This window comes from Oncorhynchus mykiss, chromosome 15, assembly GCF_013265735.2.
Source record: "Oncorhynchus mykiss isolate Arlee chromosome 15, USDA_OmykA_1.1, whole genome shotgun sequence".
NCBI classification, from domain to species: domain Eukaryota; kingdom Metazoa; phylum Chordata; class Actinopteri; order Salmoniformes; family Salmonidae; genus Oncorhynchus; species Oncorhynchus mykiss.
In genome coordinates, this window is record NC_048579.1 from 74,744,548 (window position 1) to 74,771,335 (window position 26,788).

The following is a 26,788-nucleotide window of genomic DNA, read 5'->3' on the forward strand; positions in this document are numbered from 1 at the left end:
CCAGATACAGGATGTAGTGATGGGTAGGAAGTGATCTACGGGACTTTAATGAGGAACAGACAACCTTTAGATACAGGATGTAATGATGAGAATTAAAACTGTCACCTGTGATAAAACCAATGGCACTATGTTAGACTGAATCCAAAGGTTTAAGAGTAGTGACTGATGCATTCTGGTAAATGGTGTCACCGTAGTCAACATCTGTAACAGTCTTGTCCCATCACTGCAACGTCGAGAGCCATGCTTCCTCCGAAACACGATCCCGCCAAGGCGCACTGCTTCTTGACACACTGCTCGCTTAACCCGGAAGCCAGCCGCACCAATGTGTCGGAGGAAACACTGTACTACAGATAGATGAGAACATCTTTGACTGTACGGCTGACGACGGAAGTCAGCGTGCATGCGCCTGGTTGCCACAAGGAGTCGCTAGAGCGCGATAGGACAAGGATATCCCAGCCAGGCCAAACCCTCCCCTAACCCGGACGACGCTGGGCCAAACCCTCCCCTAACCAGGACGACACTGGACCAAACCCTCCCCTAACCCGGACGACGCTGGGCCAAACCCTCCCCTAACCCGGACGACGCTGGGCCAAACCCTCCCCTAACCCGGACGACGCTGGGCCAAACCCTCCCCTAACCAGGACGACGCTGGGCCAAACCCTCCTCTAACCCGGATGACACTGGGCCAAACCCTCCTCTAACCCGGACGACGCTGGGCCAAACCCTCCCCTAACCCGGACGACGCTGGGCCAAACCCTCCCCTAACCCGGACGACGCTGGGCCAAACCCTCCCCTAACCCGGACGACGCTGGGCCAAACCCTCCCCTAACCCGGACGACGCTGGGCCAAACCCTCCCCTAACCCGGAAGACGCTGGGTCAATTGTACACCGCCTCATGGTTCTCCCGGTTTCGACAGGGATTTAAATGTTAAATCTGTGTCAATCCAAATGCCCAGATATTTATAGGCAGGAACCCGATCGATGGGAGAAACATTCAATACCTGGAGGGACAATACCTGGAGGGACAATACCTGGAGGGATAATACCTGGAGGGATAATACCTGGAGGGATAATATTTGGAGGGACAATACCTGGAGGGACAATACCTGGAGGGGTAATACCTGGAGGGGTAATACCTGGAGGGGTAATACCTGGAGGGACAATACCTGGAGGGGTAATACCTGGAGGGACAATACCTGGAGGGGTAATACCTGGAGGGGTAATACCTGGAGGGACAATACCTGGAGGGGTAATACCTGGAGGGGTAATACCTGGAGGGACAATACCTGGAGGGACAATACCTGGAGGAACAATACCTGGAGGGGTAATACCTGGAGGGGTAATACCTGGAGGGATAATACCTGGAGGGATAATACCTGGAGGGGTAATACCTGGTGGGACAATACCTGGAGGGATAATACCTGGAGGGATAATACCTGGAGGGGTAATACCTGGAGGGGTAATACCTGGAGGCATAATACCTGGAGGGTTAATACCTGGAGGGCCAATACCTGGAGGGATAATACCTGGAGGGGTAATACCTGGAGGGGTAATACCTGGAGGCATAATACCTGGAGGGTTAATACCTGGAGGGACAATACCTGGAGGGTTAATACCTGGAGGGATAATACCTGGAGGGAGTCACAACATTAACCAGTCAGAATGTAATATCTATTGTCTAGTCCCAAAATTAACCAGTCAGAATGTAATATCTATTGTCTAGTCCCAACATTAATAACTATTGTCTAGTCCCAACATTAACCAATCAGAATGTAATATCTATTGTCTAGTCCCAGCATTAGCCAGTCAGAATGTAATATATATTGTCTAGTCCCAACATTAACCAATCAGAATGTAATATATATTGTCTAGTCCCAACATTAACCAATCAGAATGTAATAGATATTGTCTAGTCATATTTATTAACAAGAACATGAGTGTTCATATGATTCTTAGAATTTCTTTACATTGTTACATTAGCTGAAATGTTCAGTGGTCGTTGGGTATACACTTTACAGTTAGAAATATGTTGAAACTGTATCCATCCTTAATTATTAACTATTTCATAGTGCACCATGGCTTTTTCTGCCCACAGGTTAAACACCTGTTAGGTTTATGCTATACTATGGTGTTGAGTCACTGGACTTTGGCCAGATATGATTGTATTCAAAGATCAACTGTATCTAGAACATAGATACTGAGCACTCGTCATCGGGAAGGAAATATCTCAATGTCTTGACATGTTCTGGTTGTGAATTCAGGCTACACGGTAAGAATTCTGCCAGAGATTATTGTAAATGTAGGGAAATGAAATTATTGTAGGGAAATGTGTATGTGTATGGTGTTATTTTAGTAAAGTGCATGACAAACACTCAGACCTTAACAGTCTATTTCACCTGGGACAGGTGCAGTTCAGTCATACAAAATGGCAGTAGTCGCTCATGGACGAGTCAAGTTCAAAAACATATTGTTCATATATTTCTACATCATGGTTATTTTACAATTTGTTCATCTCTATATATTGTCGTTTTTTTTAAATGACAATAAGCTCCTGCTTCGTGTTATTTAGTATGAAACCATTGACCATACTTTTCTTAACAGTGTTATTATTAGGCTGATGCTACGTCATTTTATTCCCCTACAATTCCTTAATAGCATAACGTGACCTGTTGAACAAAGCAACACGATAGAAGGAGATGAATGGTTTAAAGACACCGTGATGAGTTATTATTAGCTCCAGTAAGACCAGAGGGCTATCCTACGAAGCACTAGATCTACTCAGGGGTTTTCTAAAGCTGATCATCTTCACGTTGATTCCAGTTCAGGTTGGTTAACTCATCCGCACCAGAGGGATATTTCTGCAACATCTTTCTAGTTGTAGCCAAAGGATTTTCTACCATTTCAACATTAGCGAAGCTAACAGCATGACATTGTTAATAATATTGCGGCAGTGGAAACGGAAGTCGAGCTAGAATAACCAAGACCAGCCCGGGTTGACTTCAGAGTGCCAGGCTGTAGATATTGCTGCTTTTCCCCCTTCTCGGATTCGAACCGAGGTACGTTACGACAGGTCTTGCGCTTGGTTTACGACATTTCTGTTGAGAAAAGACCATACCACAAATGGACCATGCTACAAATGGACCATACTACACGCTTTAGACCGGATATAGAACAGCTGGACCATTGCACACGCGTTAGACCGGATATAGAATTCCCAGATTTTGCCCAACCCAGAAACGAGAGAACTCACCCATCCTGCGTTAGAAGTTCAGAACAAGAAAGTGTAGGCTATATAGAAATGACTCTCGTTAAAAAAAAATGTTGTTGTTGTTAAACTTAACAATAAGTATTTATATCAGCCTAATCGAGGTGTAGATTACATCACGGACGACAGTGTTTGAACTTGAAAAACGGATTGCGTGGGATTTATATAAATGCAACTCTGCACATCCAATGACAATGCCGGCGATAGGTATAACATGTGGAGACGCTTGTTGATTTGACAGCTACAAAGCAGCTACACCTCTGACACCGCCTAAACACCGAGGTTACCGCGGATCCAATTCAATCCTGGCAGGAATGGAGAAGAGGTGATAATTAGCAGTCATGACTACATGTACACGTGATTTAAATCACCAGACTATTTGGATGTGTCAGTTTAGTAAATGTTTGATTTCTAAGAGAACGTTATGAATAATAGAGAAGAATTCTCATTCAATATTGAGCTGTCACTGTGTTAACCACTATGCTGGATCTCTGTTTAGGGGTCAGTGCTCTAAAATGAGTCACTCGGGGGAACTTGACACGGAAGCTAACAGGTAAGATGAACATTTTTCCTTCCATATCTGAACTACGAGTAAATGAGACCTCATGTTCGATACTGTGTGACTACAAACATCCCTGGGCCAAAATCACTGGCACCACCACTACTACTGCTACTACTACAACAACCACTACTACCACTACTGCTACTACTACAACAACCACTACTACCACTACTGCTACTACTACAACAACCACTACTGCTACTACTACAACCGCTACTACTGCTACTACTACAACTGCTACTACTACAACCACTACTACTACTACTACTACTAGTACTACTACTACAACCACTACTAGTACTACTACAACCGCTACTACTGCTACTACTACAACTGCTACTACTACAACCACTACTACTACTACTACTACTAGTACTACTACAACAACCACTACTGCTACTACTACAACCGCTACTACTGCTACTACTACAACTGCTACTACTACAACCACTACTACTACTACTACTACTACTAGTACTACTACTACAACCACTACTAGTACTACTACTACCACTACCACTACTACTTCTACTGCTACTACTACAACCACTACTACTACTACAACCACTACTAGTACTACTACTACAACCACTACAACTACTACAACCACTACTGCTACTACTACTACTACTACAACCACTACCACTACTACAACCACTACAACTACTACAACCACTACTGCTACTACTACAACAACCACTACTACCACTACTGCTACTACTACAACAACCACTACTGCTACTACTACAACCGCTACTACTGCTACTACTACAACTGCTACTACTACAACCACTACTACTACTACTACTACTAGTACTACTACTACAACCACTACTAGTACTACTACAACCGCTACTACTGCTACTACTACAACTGCTACTACTACAACCACTACTACTACTACTACTACTAGTACTACTACAACAACCACTACTGCTACTACTACAACCGCTACTACTGCTACTACTACAACTGCTACTACTACAACCACTACTACTACTACTACTACTAGTACTACTACTACAACCACTACTAGTACTACTACTACCACTACCACTACTACTTCTACTGCTACTACTACAACCACTACTACTACTACAACCACTACTAGTACTACTACTACAACCACTACAACTACTACAACCACTACTGCTACTACTACTACTACTACAACCACTACCACTACTACAACCACTACAACTACTACAACCACTACTGCTACTACTACTACTACTACAACCACTACTACTACTACTACAACCACTACTACTGCTACTACTACTACTACTACTACTGCTACTACTACTACTACTACTACAACCACTACTACTGCTACTACTACTACTACTACTATGTCCTGATTCACACACAGTATGACTACAAACATTACTGAACTTTCTGAACTATTACAATCAAACTTTCAACTTCACAGTACTGTGTGTGTGTGTGTGTGTGTGTGTGTGTGTGTGTGTGTGTGTGTGTGTGTGTACAGAATATAGCAGGGTGTAAACAGTACAATGAAATGCTTCCTCTCAACTGTGATCAATAATACTAATAATATTGGAACAATAAGTCAGTAAGGAGGTAAAAACAAACACTGTGGATAAATAGACAGTCAAACACTGTGGATAAATAGACAGTCAAACACTGGATAAATAGACAGTCAAACACTGTGGATAAATAGACAGTCAAACACTGTGTGGATAAATAGACAGTCAAACACTGTGTGGATAAATAGACAGTCAAACACTGTGTGGATAAATAGACAGTCAAACACTGTGTGGATAAATAGACAGTCAAACACTGTGTGGATAAATAGACAGTCAAACACTGTGTCGACAAATAGACAGTCAAACACTGTGTCGACAAATAGACAGTCAAACACTGTGTCGACAAATAGACAGTCAAACACTGTGCTGACAAATAGACAGTCAAACACTGTGTCGACAAATAGACAGTCAAACACTGTGTCGACAAATAGACAGTCAAACACTGTGTCGACAAATAGACAGTCAAACACTGTGTCGACAAATAGACAGTCAAACACTGTGTCGACAAATAGACAGTCAAACACTGTGGATGAATAGACAGTCAAACACTGTGGATGAATAGACAGTCAAACACTGGATGAATAGACAGTCAAACACTGGATAACTAGACAGTCAAACACTGTGGATAAATGGACAATCAAATAGTAATAAAGCACGAAGATGTGTTGAATGATATACAGAGTACTATAAAATACACTATGTAGAATGATATACAGAGTACTATGAAATACACTATGTTGAATGATATACAGAGTACTATGAAATACACTATGTAGAATGATATACAGAGTACTATGAAATATACTATGTAGAAAGATATACAGAGTACTATGAAATATACTATGTAGAATGATATACAGAGTACTATGAAATACACTATGTAGAATTATATACAGAGTACTATGAAATACACTATGTAGAAAGATATACAGAGTACTATGAAATACACTTTATAGAAATATATACAGAGTACTATGAAATACACTATGTAGAAAGATATACAGAGTACTATGAAATACACTATGTAGAATGATATACAGAGTACTATGAAATACACTATGTAGAATGCACTGTGCTGCCTATCTACAGGTAATAAAATGAATAGTCTGAGCAGAGAGAGAGAAGTACGAATAACACAGCAGTGGTCTGTGTGTGTGTGTGTGTGTGTGTGTGTGGAGTAGAATTATGTGGAGTTATGTCCTATATTTTCTCTGTTTCTGCACAAGTAGCAGTATTAACATCTACGTGTGTGTGTGTGTGTGTGTGTGTGTGTGTGTGTGTGTGTGTGTGTGTGTGTGTGTGTGTGTGTGTGTGTGTGTGTAGTGGATGGTCTCCTCTGTCAGAGGATCAGTCCAGGTGTGCAGTGTGTGAGCAGGTGCTGACAGATCCGGTCTCTATCACCTGTGGACACAGGTTCTGCAGACGGTGCATCACCAGACACTGGGAGCAGCCTGCTCCGTCAGGACACTATGGCTGTCCTCGGTGTAGAAAGAGGTTCAGGACACGTCCAGTTCTACTGCAACGGGCTGAACCCAACGATGAAGCGAGAGGCTCTGAAAACAGTAAGACTTTTGCTCATTAAGCTCATGTTTCATTGGACCAAACCATGTACACTGACTGGACAAAATATTGGGCTTTTACAAGGTGTAGAAAGCGTTCAGCAGGGATGCTGGTCTATGTTGACTCCAATGCTTCTCACAGTTGTGTCAAGTTGGCTGGATGTCCTTTGGGTGGTGGACCATTCCTGACACACACGGGAAACTGTTGAGTGTGAAAAAACCCAGCAGCTTTGCAGTTCTTGACACAAACTGGTGCACCTGGCAACTATTACCACTTCCTTTTCAAAGGCACTTCAATCTTTTGTCTTGCCCCTTCACCCTCTGAATGGCACACATACACAATCCATGTCTCAACTGTCTCAAGTCTTAAAAATCTTTCTTTAACCCGTCTCCTCCCCTTCGTCTACACTGATTTGAAGTGGATTTAACAGGTGACATCAATAAGGGATCATATCTTTCTGGATTCACCTGGTCAGTCTATGTCATGGAAAGAGCAGGTGTTCTTAATGTTTTGTACACTCGGCCCTTTTGTATTTTCAAATGTTAGAGCTTCTAGTCTTCCAGCACGTGGCAAGGCGAGATACACAGGAATACAAGTGAATGTGGCAAGGCGAGATACACAGGAATACAAGTGAATGTGGCAAGGCGAGATACACAGGAATTACAAGTGAATGTGGCAAGGCGAGATACACAGGAATTACAAGTGAATGTGGCAAGGCGAGATACACATGAAAATTCTCAACAAATTCTATTCTTCTCTTTCAGTGGATGTCAGCCTGCAGAGAGCTATAGTAAACCACAAAGACAGTCTGAAGAGGAGGTATGAATGTGTGATAGAAGGCCTGGTAAAAGCAGGGAGTCAAACCTCCCTCAACAGGATTTACACAGAGCTGTACATCACAGAGGGAGAGAGTGAAGGGCTTAACGATGAACATGAGATGTGGCAGCTAGAGACGGCATGCAGGACACCGACCTCGCGTGACACGGCAATCCACTGCAATGACCTCTTTAAACCCTTAGCTGGCCAGGAGAGAAGCATCAGAACTGTGCTGACGAAGGGCATCGCTGGCATCGGAAAAACAGTCTCTGTGCAGACGTTCATCCTCGACTGGGCTGAAGGGAAGGCAAACCAAGATGTGGAGATCATATTTGTGCTTCCTTTCCGGGAGCTGAACTTGGTCAAAGATCTCCAGTACAGTCTTCTGAGACTTCTCCATGACTTCCACCCAGAACTAGATATAGTCAATGCAGAGAAACTCGCTGCCTGTAAAGCTATGTTCATCTTGGATGGGTTGGATGAAAGCAGAATTCCATTGGATTTTCAGTGCAACAAAATGATGTCTGATGTCACACAGACATCGTCTGTAGATGTTCTGCTGACAAACCTCATCAGGGGGAATCTGCTTCCCTCGGCTCTCCTCTGGATAACCTCCCGACCAGCAGCAACCAATCAGATCCCCTCTGAGTGTGTCGACCAGGTGACAGAGGTACGAGGGTTCAACGACCAACAGAAGGAGGAGTACTTCAGGAAAAGATTCCGTGATGATGAGGACCTGGCCAACAGAATCATCTTCCACATAAAGACATCAAGGAGCCTCCACGTCATGTGTCACATGCCAGTTTTCTGTTGGATTTCTGCAACCGTCCTTGAACACATGTCGAGGACAGACGAGAGACGAGAGATGCCCAAGACTCTGACTGAGACGTTCACACACTTCGTGCTCATTCACACCAGCCCGAAGAACCAGAAGTGTCCTGGAAAAGACGAAATGGATCAACAGGAGCTCCTGGAGTCTGATAAGGAAGCTCTTCTGAAGCTGGGGAAGCTGGCGTTTGAACATCTGGAGAAGGGAAATCTCGTGTTCTATGAAGAAGACCTGAAAGAGTGTGGCATTGATGTCAAAGAAGCCTCGGTGTACTCGGGCGTGTGCACACAAGTCTTTAAAGAAGAGTCTGTGTTGTTTCAGAGAGTGGTGTACTGCTTTGTTCATCTGAGCGTTCAGGAGTTTCTCTCCGCTGTCTACGTGTACCATTGTTACACAACCAAGAACATGGATGAACTGAAGCCTTTCCTCCAGGCGACTAGAGTCACGTCTGAAGAGATAACCTTACATGAGCTGCTGAAGAGTACCGCGAATAAAGCCTTGGAGAGTAAGACTGGACACCTGGACCTTGTCGTCCGCTTCCTTCATGGCATGTCACTGGCAGCCAATCAGAAACTCCTACGAGGTCTGGTGACACAGACAGAAAGCAGTCCAGAGAGCGTCAAGAAAACAATCCGTTCCCTGAAGATGATGCAGAATGCCGACATGTCCCCCGAGAGGTGCATCAATCTCTTCCACTGTCTGATAGAGATGAAAACCCATTCGGTACAGCAGGAAATCGAGAAATACACGAGGTCAGAGAAAAGATCCAAAAACCTGCCTCTTACGTACTGTTCAGCGTTGGCCTACATGCTGCAGATATCAGACGAGGTTCTGGAGGCGTTTGACCTGAAGAAATACAAGACCTCGCAGGAGGGTCGTAGGAGACTGCTCCCAGCTGTGAGAGTCTGCAGGAAGGCTCTGTAAGTATTCTGGGAAATATCACTCACATCACACTATCCTGGTAAGTATAGCAGTATCTTTCACTGGCTGACTAGATTTTCTTTTCAAATAATAAACAAAAGCATTTTTTTTTTTTTAAATAGAAATTGATCATAAAAAGTATTGAGTCGTGTATTCATGGTGCACACCTGTACTTGTGACAGGTGATCGTGTACATGTTACTGTAGATACTCAAATATATCTGGATCCCTGTCCAGAAAGGAGACACGTCTGATACAGGACAAATATAGCTGGGTCCCTGTCCAGAAAGGTATAGGGTATAAATGCACAGGTGTCCACAATTAACTTAGTAACAGAGTTCCATATTACTAAACAGTAACTCCAAACAGGGTCACAAAACATCTCACATGAATTATTCTGTAAGTAAAACAGGACGCGCCTGACAGAGGACGCGCGCCTGACAGAGGACGCGCGCCTGACAGAGGACAGAGGACGCGCGCCTGACAGAGGACGCGCGCCTGACAGAGGACGCGCGCCTGACAGAGGACGCGCGCCTGACAGAGGACGTGCCTGATACAGGACCAGCCATAGTATAATTAAGAACTGGTGCCAACTGTTTGACAACAGACAAACCTTAAAGGGCCGGCGCACAATTTTACTATAGCTCCATACTGGTATTATCAACTTCACTATGACATTCAAAGTAACACAGGTTTACACTAGCAGGGAAAGCTAAACTTACACTAACATTAATACAACCTCTCTCTCATGTATCCGCTCTGTATTTGCAGACTTGCTGACTGTCAACTCATAGAAGCATCGTGTGAACTGTTGGTCTCTGCTCTCAGCTCAAACCCCTCAAACCTGAGAGAGCTGGACATGAGTAACAATGACCTGAACGATTCAGGAGTGAAGCTACTCTCTGCTGGACTGGGGAATCCCCACTGTAAACTGGAGACTCTGAAGTCAGTACCCCACTTCTTGTTCAATAAGTGATCCACAGTTTGAGAAAACTGTTTATAAGATGTAGAATGGTATCAAAATCAATGTTCCATCTTTATCAGTGATGAGAGGATATGGGTGTCTCATGTTAGAATGGGGGGGGGGGGGGGCGTCTAAAATGGGTCTCTAACAGGTGTACTGTACATGATTGGACATTTTTGTTCAAGTAAAAGGTAGAGGACAAAAAACAGCCAATTTTGATTGATTTCATATGGAATGACCCTGCAGGCTATTTTGATTGATTTTCATATGGAATGACCCTGCAGGCTATATTGATTGATTTTCATATGGAATGACCCTGCAGGCTGGGGCGGCAGGGTAGCCTAGTGGTTAGAGCGTTGGACTAGTAACCGGAAGTTTGCAAGTTCAAACCCCTGAGCTGACAAGGTACAAATCTGTCGTTCTGCCCCTGAACAGGCAGTTAACCCACTGTTCCTAGGCCGTCATTGAAAATAAGAATTTGTTCTTAACTGACTTGCCTGGTTAAATAAAGGTAAAATAAAATGGCTATATTGATTGATTTTCATATGGAATGACCCTGCAGGCTATATTGATTGATTTTCATATGGAATGACCCTGCAGGCTATCAGGCTGTGGAGTTACAGAAGAAGGCTGTGCTGCCCTGGTCTCAGCTCTGAGGTCAAACCCCAACCACCTGAGAGAGCTGGACCTGAGTGACAATCATCTAGGAGACTCAATGGTGCAACATGTCTCTCCTGGATTAGAAGATTCATTCTGGAGACTGGAGATCCTAAGGTCAGTAATACGGTTGAATGACTTTGTTTTCAGTAATCCAACAGGTTTTATCTTCAGAGTTTGTAATTTACCATCAACTGCTGTGAAACTCAGAGGAAATGTATTGCCTCTGTATCTGCAGTCTCTCTGGCTGTAAACTCACGGAAGCATCTTGTGAAGTGTTGGCCTCGGCTCTCAGTTCCTCCTCACACCTGAGAGAGCTGGATCTGAGTAACAATGACCTGCTGGATTCAGGAGTGAAGCTGCTCTTTGCTGGACGGGGGGATTCACCATGTAAACTGGAGATTCTGAGGTCAGTTTTCCTGTATTTAGGTGATAACAGTTCCCCACATCTGTTTGTTAACAAACTCGGCATTAAACTCAATATATCCAACACCTCACTGTCTCTTGACTGACACTTATGAAGCTGGTCCTTTTTAAACTTGGACATTTTTGACAAATATTGTAATTGTTGTTCAATCTAGTTTGGTAAAACGTGAGTCCGAAAACTATGAATAGTTTTAACTTTATAAAGGCATGTTGATTTGTTGATTTGACGTGTCTTCACATTTACAAGCAACATACGAGGTAGCAAGCAGCTAAGTGAGGATCCTTAGAAATCACATTTAAAAAAAGGTTCCCACAGGGCCTCATTAGCATATGACAGGGTGTAGGACCAAACTCTGTCTGCACATGACCCCAAATGGACACTAGAAAATGCAGTGTACCTCACTTGAAAACAATGATATTCCCTAGGCAACACTGCAGTCATATTCCCTAGGCAACACTGCATTCATATTCCCTAGGTAACACTGCAGTCATATTCCCTAGGTAACACTGCAGTCATATTCCCTAGGCAACACTGCATTCATATTCCCTAGGCAACACTGCAGTCATATTCCCTAGGCAACACTGCAGTCATATTCCCTAGGTAACACTGCATTCATATTCCCTAGGTAACACTGCATTCATATTCCCTAGGTAACACTGCAGTCATATTCCCTAGGCAACACTGCAGTCATATTCCCTAGGTAACACTGCAGTCATATTCCCTAGGCAACACTGCAGTCATATTCCCTAGGTAACACTGCAGTCATATTCCCTAGGCAACACTGCATTCATATTCCCTAGGCAACACTGCATTCATATTCCCTAGGTAACACTGCAGTCATATTCCCTAGGTAACACTGCATTCATATTCCCTAGGCAACACTGCATTCATATTCCCTAGGTAACACTGCAGTCATATTCCCTAGGCAACACTGCATTCATATTCCCTAGGCAACACTGCATTCATATTCCCTAGGTAACACTGCAGTCATATTCCCTAGGCAACACTGCATTCATATTCCCTAGGTAACACTGCAGTCATATTCCCTAGGTAACACCGCAGCCATATTCCCTAGGTAACACCGCAGTCATATTCCCTAGGTAACACTGCAGTCATATTCCCTAGGTAACACTGCAGTCATATTCCCTAGACAACACGGCAGTCATATTCCCTAGGCAACACTGCATTCATATTCCCTAGGCAACACTGCAGTCATATTCCCTAGGCAACACTGCAGTCATATTCCCTAGGTAACACTGCATTCATATTCCCTAGGTAACACTGCATTCATATTCCCTAGGTAACACTGCAGTCATATTCCCTAGGCAACACTGCAGTCATATTCCCTAGGCAACACTGCAGTCATATTCCCTAGGTAACACTGCAGTCATATTCCCTAGGTAACACTGCATTCATATTCCCTAGGCAACACTGCATTCATATTCCCTAGGTAACACTGCAGTCATATTCCCTAGGCAACACTGCATTCATATTCCCTAGGTAACACTGCAGTCATATTCCCTAGGCAACACTGCATTCATATTCCCTAGGTAACACTGCAGTCATATTCCCTAGGTAACACTGCATTCATATTCCCTAGGTAACACTGCAGTCATATTCCCTAGGCAACACTGCAGTCATATTCCCTAGGCAACACTGCATTCATATTCCCTAGGCAACACTGCAGTCATATTCCCTAGGTAACACTGCAGTCATATTCCCTAGGTAACACTGCAGTCATATTCCCTAGGTAACACTGCAGTCATATTCCCTAGGTAACACTGCAGTCATATTCCCTAGGCAACACTGCATTCATATTCCCTAGGTAACACTGCAGTCATATTCCCTAGGTAACACTGCAGTCATATTCCCTAGGTAACACTGCAGTCATATTCCCTAGGTAACACTGCAGTCATATTCCCTAGGCAACACTGCAGTCATATTCCCTAGGTAACACTGCAGTCATATTCCCTAGGTAACACTGCATTCATATTCCCTAGGTAACACTGCATTCATATTCCCTAGGCAACACTGCATTCATATTCCCTAGGCAACACTGCAGTCATATTCCCTAGGCAACACTGCATTCATATTCCCTAGGCAACACTGCATTCATATTCCCTAGGTAACACTGCAGTCATATTCACTCAAGTCGATGTCCCTCAAGCGATCCCAACACATACAGATGTACTGTCTTAATTTGACCAACTTCTCACCGCAAATGTTTTTCCCTACAGAAACAGGAAATGATTATGTGGATTATAATTAATGGATGTTTTTGTAGGGCTTGATACTTTTTAAAATCTTCGTTAGGGCAAATCAAGTCTGATGTTTTAAAGTGGAAGATACACACTTTAAAAGCCTTTTTAAAACCTTGAATTCATTACAAGTTTCCATTTCCTGCCGTGCGGGAACATTCTCTACGACGACGGAGTGATCAGGACATCTGTAATAACGACATGAAAGACATTCTACAAAGTGTAAAAGGCTCGTTTGCCGGTTGAATGACTTTGTTTTCAGTAATCCAACAGGTTTTATCTTCAGAGTTTGTAATTTACCATCAACTGCTGTGAAACTCAGAGGAAATGTATTGCCTCTGTATCTGCAGTCTCTCTGGCTGTAAACTCACGGAAGCATCTTGTGAAGTGTTGGCCTCGGCTCTCAGTTCCTCCTCACACCTGAGAGAGCTGGATCTGAGTAACAATGACCTGCTGGATTCAGGAGTGAAGCTGCTCTTTGCTGGACGGGGGGATTCACCATGTAAACTGGAGATTCTGAGGTCAGTTTTCCTCTGTATTTAGGTGATAACAGTTCCCCACATCTGTTTGTTAATGAACAAACTCAGATATAAATCTGACTGTGTCTTGACTGACACTTATGGAGCTGTTACTTTTTAAACTCTATTTTTAATTTCGTTTTTACAAGCAACGCTGTGATAATTTCATATCAAATATTGTAATCGTTGTGGCGATCTAGTTTGTCTGTATGTGAGTCCAATAACTATGAATGGTGTAGCTTGACGAAGGCCACGTTGACTTGACCTGTCTTCACATTACGAGCAACAAAAGGAGAGCGACGCATTAACGATGACATGACGGCGCCGTGATTGGCAGGGAGGTTTTTAGAAACTCTCTTTTGTTATTGGTCCTATTAACCAATTTTTACCCGCATGGTGATGTCACAATGGAAAGCCCAAACTCCCGCCCATGCCAACACATTAACGATGACATGACGGCGCCGTGATCGGCAGGGAGATTTTTAGAAACTCTCTTTTGTTATTGGTCCTATTAACCAATTTTTACCCGCATGGTGATGTCACAATGGAAAGCCCAAACTCCCGCCCATGCCAACACATTAACGATGACGGCGCTGTGATTGGCAGGGAGGTTTTTAGAAACTCTCTTTTGTTATTGGTCCTATTAACCAATTTTTACCCGCATGGTGATGTCACAATGGAAAGCCCAAACTCCCGCCCATGCCAACACATTAACGATGACATGACGGCGCCGTGATTGGCAGGGAGGTTTTTAGAAACTCTCTTTTGTTATTGGTCCTATTAACCAATTTTTACCCGCATGGTGATGTCACAATGGAAAGCCCAAACTCCCGCCCATGCCAACACATTAACGATGACATGACGGCGCCGTGATCGGCAGGGAGGTTTTTAGAAACTCTCTTTTGTTATTGGTCCTATTAACCAATTTTTACCCGCATGGTGATGTCACAATGGAAAGCCCAAACTCCCGCCCATGCCAACACATTAACGATGACGGCGCCGTGATTGGCAGGGAGGTTTTTAGAAACTCTCTTTTGTTATTGGTCCTATTAACCAATTTTTACCCGCATGGTGATGTCACAATGGAAAGCCCAAACTCCCGCCCATGCCAACACATTAACGATGACATGACGGCGCCGTGATTGGCAGGGAGGTTTTTAGAAACTCTCTTTTGTTATTGGTCCTATTAACCAATTTTTACCCGCATGGTGATGTCACAATGGAAAGCCCAAACTCCCGCCCATGCCAACACATTAACGATGACATGACGGCGCCGTGATTGGCAGGGAGGTTTTTAGAAACTCTCTTTTGTTATTGGTCCTATTAACCAATTTTTACCCGCATGGTGATGTCACAATGGAAAGCCCAAACTCCCGCCCATGCCAACACATTAACGATGACATGACGGCGCCGTGATTGGCAGAGAGGTTTTTAGAAACTCTCTTTTGTTATTGGTCCTATTAACCAATTTTTACCCGCATGGTGATGTCACAATGGAAAGCCCAAACTCCCGCCCATGCCAACACATTAACGATGACATGACGGCGCCGTGATTGGCAGGGAGGTTTTTAGAAACTCTCTTTTGTTATTGGTCCTATTAACCAATTTTTACCCGCATGGTGATGTCACAATGGAAAGCCCAAACTCCCGCCCATGCCAACACATTAACGATGACATGACGGCGCCGTGATTGGCAGGGAGGTTTTTAGAAACTCTCTTTTGTTATTGGTCCTAGTAACCAATTTTTACCCGCATGGTGATGTCACAATGGAAAGCCCAAACTCCCGCCCATGCCAACACATTAACGATGACATGACGGCGCCGTGATTGGCAGGGAGGTTTTTAGAAACTCTCTTTTGTTATTGGTCCTATTAACCAATTTTTACCCGCATGGTGATGTCACAATGGAAAGCCCAAACTCCCGCCCATGCCAACACATTAACGATGACATGACGGCGCCGTGATTGGCAGAGAGGTTTTTAGAAACTCTCTTTTGTTATTGGTCCTATTAACCAATTTTTACCCGCATGGTGATGTCACAATGGAAAGCCCAAACTCCCGCCCATGCCAACACATTAACGATGACATGACGGCGCCGTGATTGGCAGAGAGGTTTTTAGAAACTCTCTTTTGTTATTGGTCCTATTAACCAATTTTTACCCGCATGGTGATGTCACAATGGAAAGCCCAAACTCCCGCCCATGCCAACACATTAACGATGACATGACGGCGCCGTGATTGGCAGAGAGGTTTTTAGAAACTCTCTTTTGTTATTGGTCCTATTAACCAATTTTTACCCGCATGGTGATGTCACAATGGAAAGCCCAAACTCCCGCCCATGCCAACACATTAACGATGACATGACGGCGCCGTGATTGGCAGGGAGGTTTTTAGAAACTCTCTTTTGTTATTGGTCCTATTAACCAATTTTTACCCGCATGGTGATGTCACAATGGAAAGCCCAAACTCCCGCCCATGCCAACACATTAACGATGACATGACGGCGCCGTGATTGGCAGGGAGGTTTTTAGAAACTCTCTTTTGTTATTGGTCCTATTAACCAATTTTTACCCGCATGGTGATGTCACAATGGAAAGCCCAAACTCCCGCCCATGCCAACACATTAACGATGACATGACAGCGCCGTGATTGGCAGGGAGGTTTTTAGAAACTCTCTTTTGTTATTGGTCCTATTAACCAATTTTTACCCGCATGGTGATGTCACAATGGAAAGCCCAAACTCCCGCCCATGCCAACACATTAACGATGACATGACGGCGCCGTGATTGGCAGGGAGGTTTTTAGAAACTCTCTTTTGTTATTGGTCCTATTAACCAATTTTTACCCGCATGGTGATGTCACAATGGAAAGCCCAAACTCCCGCCCATGCCAACACATTAACGATGACATGACGGCGCCGTGATTGGCAGGGAGATTTTTAGAAACTCTCTTTTGTTATTGGTCCTATTAACCAATTTTTACCCGCATGGTGATGTCACAATGGAAAGCCCAAACTCCCGCCCATGCCAACACATTAACGATGACATGACAGCGCCGTGATTGGCAGGGAGGTTTTTAGAAACTCTCTTTTGTTATTGGTCCTATTAACCAATTTTTACCCGCATGGTGATGTCACAATGGAAAGCCCAAACTCCCGCCCATGCCAACACATTAACGATGACATGACGGCGCCGTGATTGGCAGAGAGGTTTTTAGAAACTCTCTTTTGTTATTGGTCCTATTAACCAATTTTTACCCGCATGGTGATGTCACAATGGAAAGCCCAAACTCCCGCCCATGCCAACACATTAACGATGACATGACGGCGCCGTGATTGGCAGGGAGGTTTTTAGAAACTCTCTTTTGTTATTGGTCCTATTAACCAATTTTTACCCGCATGGTGATGTCACAATGGAAAGCCCAAACTCCCGCCCATGCCAACACATTAACGATGACATGACAGCGCCGTGATTGGCAGGGAGGTTTTTAGAAACTCTCTTTTGTTATTGGTCCTATTAACCAATTTTTACCCGCATGGTGATGTCACAATGGAAAGCCCAAACTCCCGCCCATGCCAACACATTAACGATGACATGACGGCGCCGTGATTGGCAGGGAGGTTTTTAGAAACTCTCTTTTGTTATTGGTCCTATTAACCAATTTTTACCCGCATGGTGATGTCACAATGGAAAGCCCAAACTCCCGCCCATGCCAACACATTAACGATGACATGACGGCGCCGTGATTGGCAGGGAGATTTTTAGAAACTCTCTTTTGTTATTGGTCCTATTAACCAATTTTTACCCGCATGGTGATGTCACAATGGAAAGCCCAAACTCCCGCCCATGCCAACACATTAACGATGACATGACAGCGCCGTGATTGGCAGGGAGGTTTTTAGAAACTCTCTTTTGTTATTGGTCCTATTAACCAATTTTTACCCGCATGGTGATGTCACAATGGAAAGCCCAAACTCCCGCCCATGCCAACACATTAACGATGACATGACGGCGCCGTGATTGGCAGAGAGGTTTTTAGAAACTCTCTTTTGTTATTGGTCCTATTAACCAATTTTTACCCGCATGGTGATGTCACAATGGAAAGCCCAAACTCCCGCCCATGCCAACACATTAACGATGACATGACGGCGCCGTGATTGGCAGGGAGGTTTTTAGAAACTCTCTTTTGTTATTGGTCCTATTAACCAATTTTTACCCGCATGGTGATGTCACAATGGAAAGCCCAAACTCCCGCCCATGCCAACACATTAACGATGACATGACGGCGCCGTGATTGGCAGGGAGGTTTTTAGAAACTCTCTTTTGTTATTGGTCCTATTAACCAATTTTTACCCGCATGGTGATGTCACAATGGAAAGCCCAAACTCCCGCCCATGCCAACACATTAACGATGACATGACGGCGCCGTGATTGGCAGGGAGGTTTTTAGAAACTCTCTTTTGTTATTGGTCCTATTAACCAATTTTTACCCGCATGGTGATGTCACAATGGAAAGCCCAAACTCCCGCCCATGCCAACACATTAACGATGACATGACGGCGCCGTGATTGGCAGGGAGGTTTTTAGAAACTCTCTTTTGTTATTGGTCCTATTAACCAATTTTTACCCGCATGGTGATGTCACAATGGAAAGCCCAAACTCCCGCCCATGCCAACACATTAACGATGACATGACGGCGCCGTGATTGGCAGGGAGGTTTTTAGAAACTCTCTTTTGTTATTGGTCCTATTAACCAATTTTTACCCGCATGGTGATGTCACAATGGAAAGCCCAAACTCCCGCCCATGCCAACACATTAACGATGACATGACGGCGCCGTGATTGGCAGAGAGGTTTTTAGAAACTCTCTTTTGTTATTGGTCCTATTAACCAATTTTTACCCGCATGGTGATGTCACAATGGAAAGCCCAAACTCCCGCCCATGCCAACACATTAACGATGACATGACGGCGCCGTGATTGGCAGGGAGGTTTTTAGAAACTCTCTTTTGTTATTGGTCCTATTAACCAATTTTTACCCGCATGGTGATGTCACAATGGAAAGCCCAAACTCCCGCCCATGCCAACACATTAACGATGACATGACGGCGCCGTGATTGGCAGGGAGGTTTTTAGAAACTCTCTTTTGTTATTGGTCCTATTAACCAATTTTTACCCGCATGGTGATGTCACAATGGAAAGCCCAAACTCCCGCCCATGCCAACACATTAACGATGACATGACGGCGCCGTGATTGGCAGGGAGGTTTTTAGAAACTCTCTTTTGTTATTGGTCCTATTAACCAATTTTTACCCGCATGGTGATGTCACAATGGAAAGCCCAAACTCCCGCCCATGCCAACACATTAACGATGACATGACGGCGCCGTGATTGGCAGGGAGGTTTTTAGAAACTCTCTTTTGTTATTGGTCCTATTAACCAATTTTTACCCGCATGGTGATGTCACAATGGAAAGCCCAAACTCCCGCCCATGCCAACACATTAACGATGACATGACAGCGCCGTGATTGGCAGGGAGGTTTTTAGAAACTCTCTTTTGTTATTGGTCCTATTAACCAATTTTTACCCGCATGGTGATGTCACAATGGAAAGCCCAAACTCCTGCCCATGCCAACCTGCTGATCAGAAGGGTTCAGTTGTACATTGTATTTTCAACCAACCAACCAATCAGGAAATAACACGGATCACGTTTTTTTTCTCCACAGTTTCACACTCTTAGTTTAAATCGGCTGTTGTACGATGTGATATCAAACACCTCTGTTGTACAATATGATCTGAAACAAAGAATTGTGACTGCGCTCGGTCTTTAAATGTAGGTCCTGAAAGCCATGAGGGCATTGTGACACTCACAGGTTGAATTCTAGAACCATCTGAAGAGAACGAACATTCAGTTTTAAACATGACACATTTTATCAGGGGGACCCCATCCCCCGACCCCCAAGTTTGGGAACCACTGGCATATGGCCAATCAGATGCTGTATTGAAGTTTGGGAACCACTGGCATATGGCCAATCAGATGCCATATTGAAGTTTGGGAGCCACTGGCATATGGCCAATCAGATGCCGTGTTGAAGTTTGGGAACCACTGGCATATGGCCAATCAGATGCCGTATTGAAGTTTGGGAGCCACTGGCATATGGCCAATCAGATGCCGTATTGAAGTTTGGGAGCCACTGGCATATGGCCAATCAGATGCCGTATTGAAGTTTGGGAGCCACTGGCATATGGCCAATCAGATGCCGTATTGAAGTTTGGGAGCCACTGGCATATGGCCAATCAGATGCCGTATTGAAGTTTGGGAGCCACTGGCATATGGCCAATCAGATGGCGTATTGAAGTTTGGGAGCCACTGGCATATGGCCAAACATCAAAACAACATCTGATTGGCCATAGGCCAGTGCTTCCCAATCAGATGCTGTATTGCGGATATTATGCAAATAACACCACAGTAATGATATTATGAATACATGTACACATGGATACAACAGCCAGTCTATGTTCACCACCATAGAATAGCTGTGTGTTTTTAGAATCATGTTAAAACTCTCTGCAGGTTGGCATTCTGTGAAGTCACAGAGGAGGGCTGTGCTTCTCTGGTCTCAGCTCTGAAGTCAAACCCTTCACACCTGAGAGAGCTGGATCTGAGCTACAATCACCCAGGAGACTCGGGAGTCAGACTGCTCTCTGCTGGACTGGAGGATCCACACTGCAGACTGGAGAAACTCAAGTACGTAGAGGGTTTATGTCAGTCCATGTTGAGTGACATACTGTAAGACATGTTTCTGACCTATCAGGTTATAGTTATGTCTTACAGTACACATAAATTAGCATAACTAACCTGATAGGTCAGAAACACGTCTTACAGTACACATAAATTAGCATAACTAACCTGATAGGTCAGAAACACGTCTTACAGTACACATAAATTAGCATAACTAACCTGATGGCTCAGAAACATGTCGTACGGTACATGATAATTACATGTTTCTGACTTATCAGGTTAGTTATGCTAATGTATGCGTACTGTAATACATGTTTCTGACCTATCAGGTTAGTTATGCTAATGTATGCGTACTGTAATACATGTTTCTGACCTATCAGGTTAGTTATGATAAATACATGTTTCTGACCTATCAGGTTAGTTATGATAAATACATGTTTCTGACCTATCAGGTTAGTTATGATAAATACATGTTTCTGACCTATCAGGTTAGTTATGCTAAATACATGTTTCTGACCTATCAGGTTAGTTATGCTAATTACATGTACTGTAAGCCAAACATACTTACCACGACCTGGACGGTGTGATGTGGTGACCTTGTGTGGACGTTGCCTGTCTGTTCTTCTTACCCCCTACAGTGTGGAACATGGAGGACAGTACACAATAAAACATGGGCTTAGAAAATGTGAGTGTTGACTGCTGAGAAGAAACAAATCCTGTTAGTCTTATTTCAAGTGGACTCGAAGAAAGATCGTTTGTGTGTGTGTGTGTGTGTGTGTGTGTGTGGTTACACTAACAGGACCTCGCTCTGTTGGGATTATTGATTGGGGTGTTATGAGGTGATGATCATACAGTATAACACATGATCATTCAACAAATCTGACTTTACCTTTTCCCTTGGCTCTTTAACACCTAGAAGCATTATCATTCTGATGGGGCTCTTTAACATCTAGAAACATTATCATTCTGATGGGGCTCTTTAACACCTAGAAACATTATCATTCTGATGGGGCTCTTTAATACCTAGAAACAAAACATTATCATTCTGATGGGGCTCTTTAATACCTAGAAACATTATCATTGTGATGGGGCTCTTTAATATCTAGAAACATTATCATTCTGATGGGGCTCTTTAATACCTAGAAACATTATCATTCTGATGGGGCTCTTTAATATCTAGAAACATTATCATTCTGATGGGGCTCTTTAATACCTAGAAACATTATCATTCTGATGGGGCTCTTTAATACCTAGAAACATTATCATTCTGATGGGGCTCTTTAATATCTAGAAACATTATCATTCTGATGGGGCTCTTTAATACCTAGAAACATCATTCTGATGGGGCTCTTTAACACCTAGAAACATTATCATTCTGATGGGGCTCTTTAATACCTAGAAACATCATTCTGATGGGGCTCTTTAACACCTAGAAACATTATCATTCTGATGGGGCTCTTTAATACCTAGAAACATTATCATTCTGATGGGGCTCTTTAATACCTAGAAACATTATCATTCTGATGGGGCTCTTTAATACCTAGAAACATTATCATTCTGATGGGGCTCTTTAACACCTAGAAACATTATCATTCTGATGGGGCTCTTTAATACCTAGAAACATTATCATTCTGGTGGGGCTCTTTAACACCTAGAAACATTATCATTCTGATGGGGGTCTTTTAATACCTAGAAACATTATCATTCTGATGGGGCTCTTTAATACCTAGAAACATTATCATTCTGATGGGGCTCTTTAATACCTAGAAACATTATCATTCTGATGGTGCTCTTTAACATCTAGAAACATTATCATTCTGATGGGGCTCTTTAATACCTAGAAACATTATCATTCTGATGGGGCTCTTTAATACCTAGAAACATTATCATTCTGATGGGGCTCTTTAACACCTAGAAACATTATCATTCCGATGGGGGTCTTTAATACCTAGAAACATTATCATTCTGATGGGTCTCTTTAATACCTAGAAACATTATCATTCTGATGGGGCTCTTTAACACCTAGAAACATTATCATTCTGATGGGGGTCTTTAATACCTAGAAACATTATCATTCTGATGGGGCTCTTTAATACCTAAAAACATTATCATTCTGATGGGGCTCTTTAACACCTAGAAACATTATCATTCTGATGGGGCTCTTTAACACCTAGAAACATTATCATTCTGATGGGGCTCTTTAATACCTAGAAACATTATCATTCTGATGGTGTTCTTTAATATCTAGAAACATTATCATTCTGATGGGGCTCTAACACCTAGAAACATTATCATTCTGATGGGGCTCTTTAACACCTAGAAACATTATCATTCTGATGGGGCTCTTTAACACCTAGAAACATTATAATTCTGATGGGGCTCTTTAACACCTAGAAACATTATCATTCTGATGGGGCTCTTTAACACCTAGAAACATTATCATTCTGATGGGGCGCTTTAATACCTATAAACATTATCATTCTGATGGGGCTCTTTAATACCTAGAAACATTATCATTCTGATGGTTCTCTTTAATACCTAGAAACATTATCATTCTGATGGTGTTCTTTAATATCTAGAAACATTATCATTCTGATGGGGCTCTAACACCTAGAAACATTATCATTCTGATGGGGCTCTTTAACACCTAGAAACATTATCATTCTGATGGGGCTCTTTAACACCTAGAAACATTATAATTCTGATGGGGCTCTTTAACACCTAGAAACATTATCATTCTGATGGGGCTCTTTAACACCTAGAAACATTATCATTCTGATGGGGCGCTTTAATACCTATAAACATTATCATTCTGATGGGGCTCTTTAATACCTAGAAACATTATCATTCTGATGGTTCTCTTTAATATCTAGAAACATTATCATTCTGATGGGGCTCTTTAATACCTAGAAACATTATCATTCTGATGGGGCTCTTTAACACCTAGAAACATTATCATTCTGATGGGGCTCTTTAATACCTAGAAACATTATCATTCTGATGGTTCTCTTTAATATCTAGAAACATTATCATTCTGATGGGGCTCTAACACCTAGAAACATTATCATTCTGATGGGGCTCTTTAATACCTAGAAACATTATCATTCTGATGGGGCTCTTTAATACCTAGAAACATTATCATTCTGATGGGGCTCTTTAACACCTAGAAACATCATTCTGATGGGGCTCTTTAACACCTAGAAACATTATCATTCTGATGGGGCTCCTTAATACCTAGAAACATTATCATTCTGATGGGGCTCTTTAACACCTAGAAACATTATCATTCTGATGGGGCTCTTTAATACCTAGAAACATTATCATTCTGATGGGGCTCTTTAACACCTAGAAACATTATCATCGTGATATGATGATGATTTGTAATTTGTGTTCTGGTTTCCCCCATCAGATGGCTGTGTGCTCTCACTGGACCCGAACACAGCAAGCAGAAACCTCTCTCTGTCTGAGGAGAACAGAACGGTGACATGGAGGACAGAGGAGCAGCCGTATCCGGATCACCCGGAGAGATTTCAGGATTTCGACCAGGTGCTGTGTACAGAGGGTCTGTCAGGGCGCTGTTACTGGGAGGTAGAGTGGAGTGGGAGAGGAGCTCATATCGGTGTGACATATAAAGGAATCAATCGGTCAGGAAGGGGTGATGATAGTGGGCTTGGACCTAGTGACAAAGCCTGGTGTCTGGTCTGTTGTGATGACCGTTACATGGCCTGGATCAATAGTAAGCTCACTACCATACCTTCCCCCTCCTCCCCCCCGTCCAACAGAGTAGGACTGTATCTGGACTGGCCAGCCGGCACGATGTCTTTCTACAAGGTCTGTTCTGATACACTGACTCACCTGCACACGTTCTACACCACATTTACCGAGCCCCTCTACCCAGGGCTGTTTGTTTGGTGTCACTCCTCAGTGTCCCTGTGTCAGGTGGTGGCCCCTGTGTCAAAAACACAACGTGATGTTTCCCTCTAATCGCGGTCCTGTTCGGTAGTAAGGAGACGCCGTGTAATCACAGCACCCGGGCCTTATTGCTTAATTAGAAAACGGCTCCCTGGGAAATCTGCGATTTGACTGGTTTAAATGGCGTGTTAAGTCATTGATAATTCCCCTATTCCCACACATCATTTAGATGTAGTATCAGTTGTAAAATAGATAGTTAGTATTGATTCTAGGTGGTCATATTGGCCATTCAATCCTGTCTTGGCCATATTACCACAAACCCCCTAAAGGTGCCTTATTGCTATTATAAACGGGTTACTAATGTAATTGGAGCTGTAAAAATACATGTTTTTGTCATACCCGGTCTGATATATCACGGTTGTCAGCCAATCAGCATTCAGGGCTCCAACCACCCAGTTTATAATGTCTGATATATCACGGCTGTCAGCCAATCAGCGTTCAGGGCTCCAACCACCCGGTTTATAATGTCTGATATATCACGGCTGTCAGCCAATCAGCGTTCAGGGCTCCAACCACCCGGTTTATAATGTCTGATATATCACGGCTGTCAGCCAATAAGCATTCAGGGCTCCAACCACCCGGTTTATAATGTCTGATATATCACGGCTGTCAGCCAATAAGCATTCAGGGCTCCAACCACCCGGTTTATAATGTCTGATATATCACGGCTGTCAGCCAATCAGCATTCAGGGCTCCAACCACCCAGTTTATAATGTCTGATATATCACGGCTGTCAGCCAATCAAAATGACATGTCACAGATTTGACCTGTGTGAAATGAAGACGATGGAATAAAGAGTTTGAATTGTTTTAAATGGTATTTGAATAAATGCAATAAAACTGAAGTTTGGCCAAAGTTTCTTCACTTTTGTTCCTGTAATTACAAATGAAATGTAGATATAATAATATATCACAGGTTGTTTATGGACTAGCCCGTTACACAAAGGTATAATGTTAGATGGGGAGGCAGCGTAGCCTAGTGGTTAGAGGCAGGTAGTCTAGTGGTTAGAGGAAGCGTAGCCTAGCGGTTAGAGGCAGGGTAGCCTAGTGGTTAGAGGCAGGGTAGCCTAGTGGTTAGAGGCAGGGTAGCCTAGTGGTTAGAGGCAGGGTAGTCTAGTGGTTAGAGGCAGGGTAGCCTAGCGGTTAGAGGCAGGGTGGCCTAGCGGTTGGAGGCAGGGTAGCCTAGTGGTTAGAGGCAGCGTAGCCTAGCGGTTAGAGGCAGGGTAGCCTAGTGGTTAGAGGCAGGGTAGTCTAGTGGTTAGAGGCAGGGTAGCCTAGCGGTTAGAGGCAGGGTGGCCTAGCGGTTGGAGGCAGGGTAGCCTAGTGGTTAGAGGCAGGGTAGCCTAGTGGTTAGAGGCAGGGTAGCCTAGTGGTTAGAGGCAGGGTAGCCTAGTGGTTAGAGGCAGGGTGGCCTAGCGGTTAGAGGCAGGTGGCCTAGCGGTTAGAGGCAGGTGGCCTAGCGGTTAGAGGCAGGTGGCCTAGCGGTTAGAGGCAGGGTAGCCTAGCGGTTAGAGGCAGGGTAGCCTAGCGGTTAGAGGCAGGGTAGCCTAGCGGTTAGAGGCAGGGTAGCCTAGCGGTTAGAGGCAGGGTAGCCTAGCGGTTAGAGGCAGGGTAGCCTAGCGGTTAGAGGCAGGGTAGCCTAGCGGTTAGAGGCAGGGTAGCCTAGCGGTTAGAGGCAGGGTAGCCTAGCGGTTAGAGGCAGGGTAGCCTAGCGGTTAGAGGCAGGGTAGCCTAGCGGTTAGAGGCAGGGT

At 43.7% G+C, this 26,788-nt stretch overlaps 1 protein-coding gene across 8 annotated transcripts; it reads left to right on the top strand.

Annotated features, from left to right (window-relative positions):
• The first annotated feature begins 2,130 nt into the window (after positions 1 to 2,130).
• On the top strand, positions 2,131 to 25,891 carry LOC118938858 (NLR family CARD domain-containing protein 3-like). 8 transcript variants are annotated; one of them, XM_036945375.1, is made up of 12 exons: positions 2,150 to 2,269; positions 3,507 to 3,590; positions 3,765 to 3,818; positions 6,701 to 6,939; positions 7,702 to 9,502; positions 10,274 to 10,447; positions 11,067 to 11,240; positions 11,362 to 11,532; positions 14,159 to 14,329; positions 20,899 to 21,072; positions 21,705 to 21,751; positions 24,476 to 25,891. In XM_036945375.1, exons 2-12 carry the CDS (start codon positions 3,580 to 3,582, stop codon positions 25,048 to 25,050), a joined length of 3,591 nt encoding a protein of 1,196 aa, XP_036801270.1. In that variant the 5' UTR covers positions 2,150 to 2,269; positions 3,507 to 3,579; the 3' UTR covers positions 25,051 to 25,891. The 8 variants fall into 8 exon arrangements, with proteins under 8 accessions (XP_036801272.1, XP_036801275.1, XP_036801270.1 ...); XM_036945376.1 differs by lacking the exon at positions 2,150 to 2,269 and adding an exon at positions 2,916 to 3,056; XM_036945377.1 differs by lacking the exon at positions 3,507 to 3,590 and having other exon boundaries at positions 2,131 to 2,269.
• Positions 25,892 to 26,788: the final 897 nt, after the last annotated feature.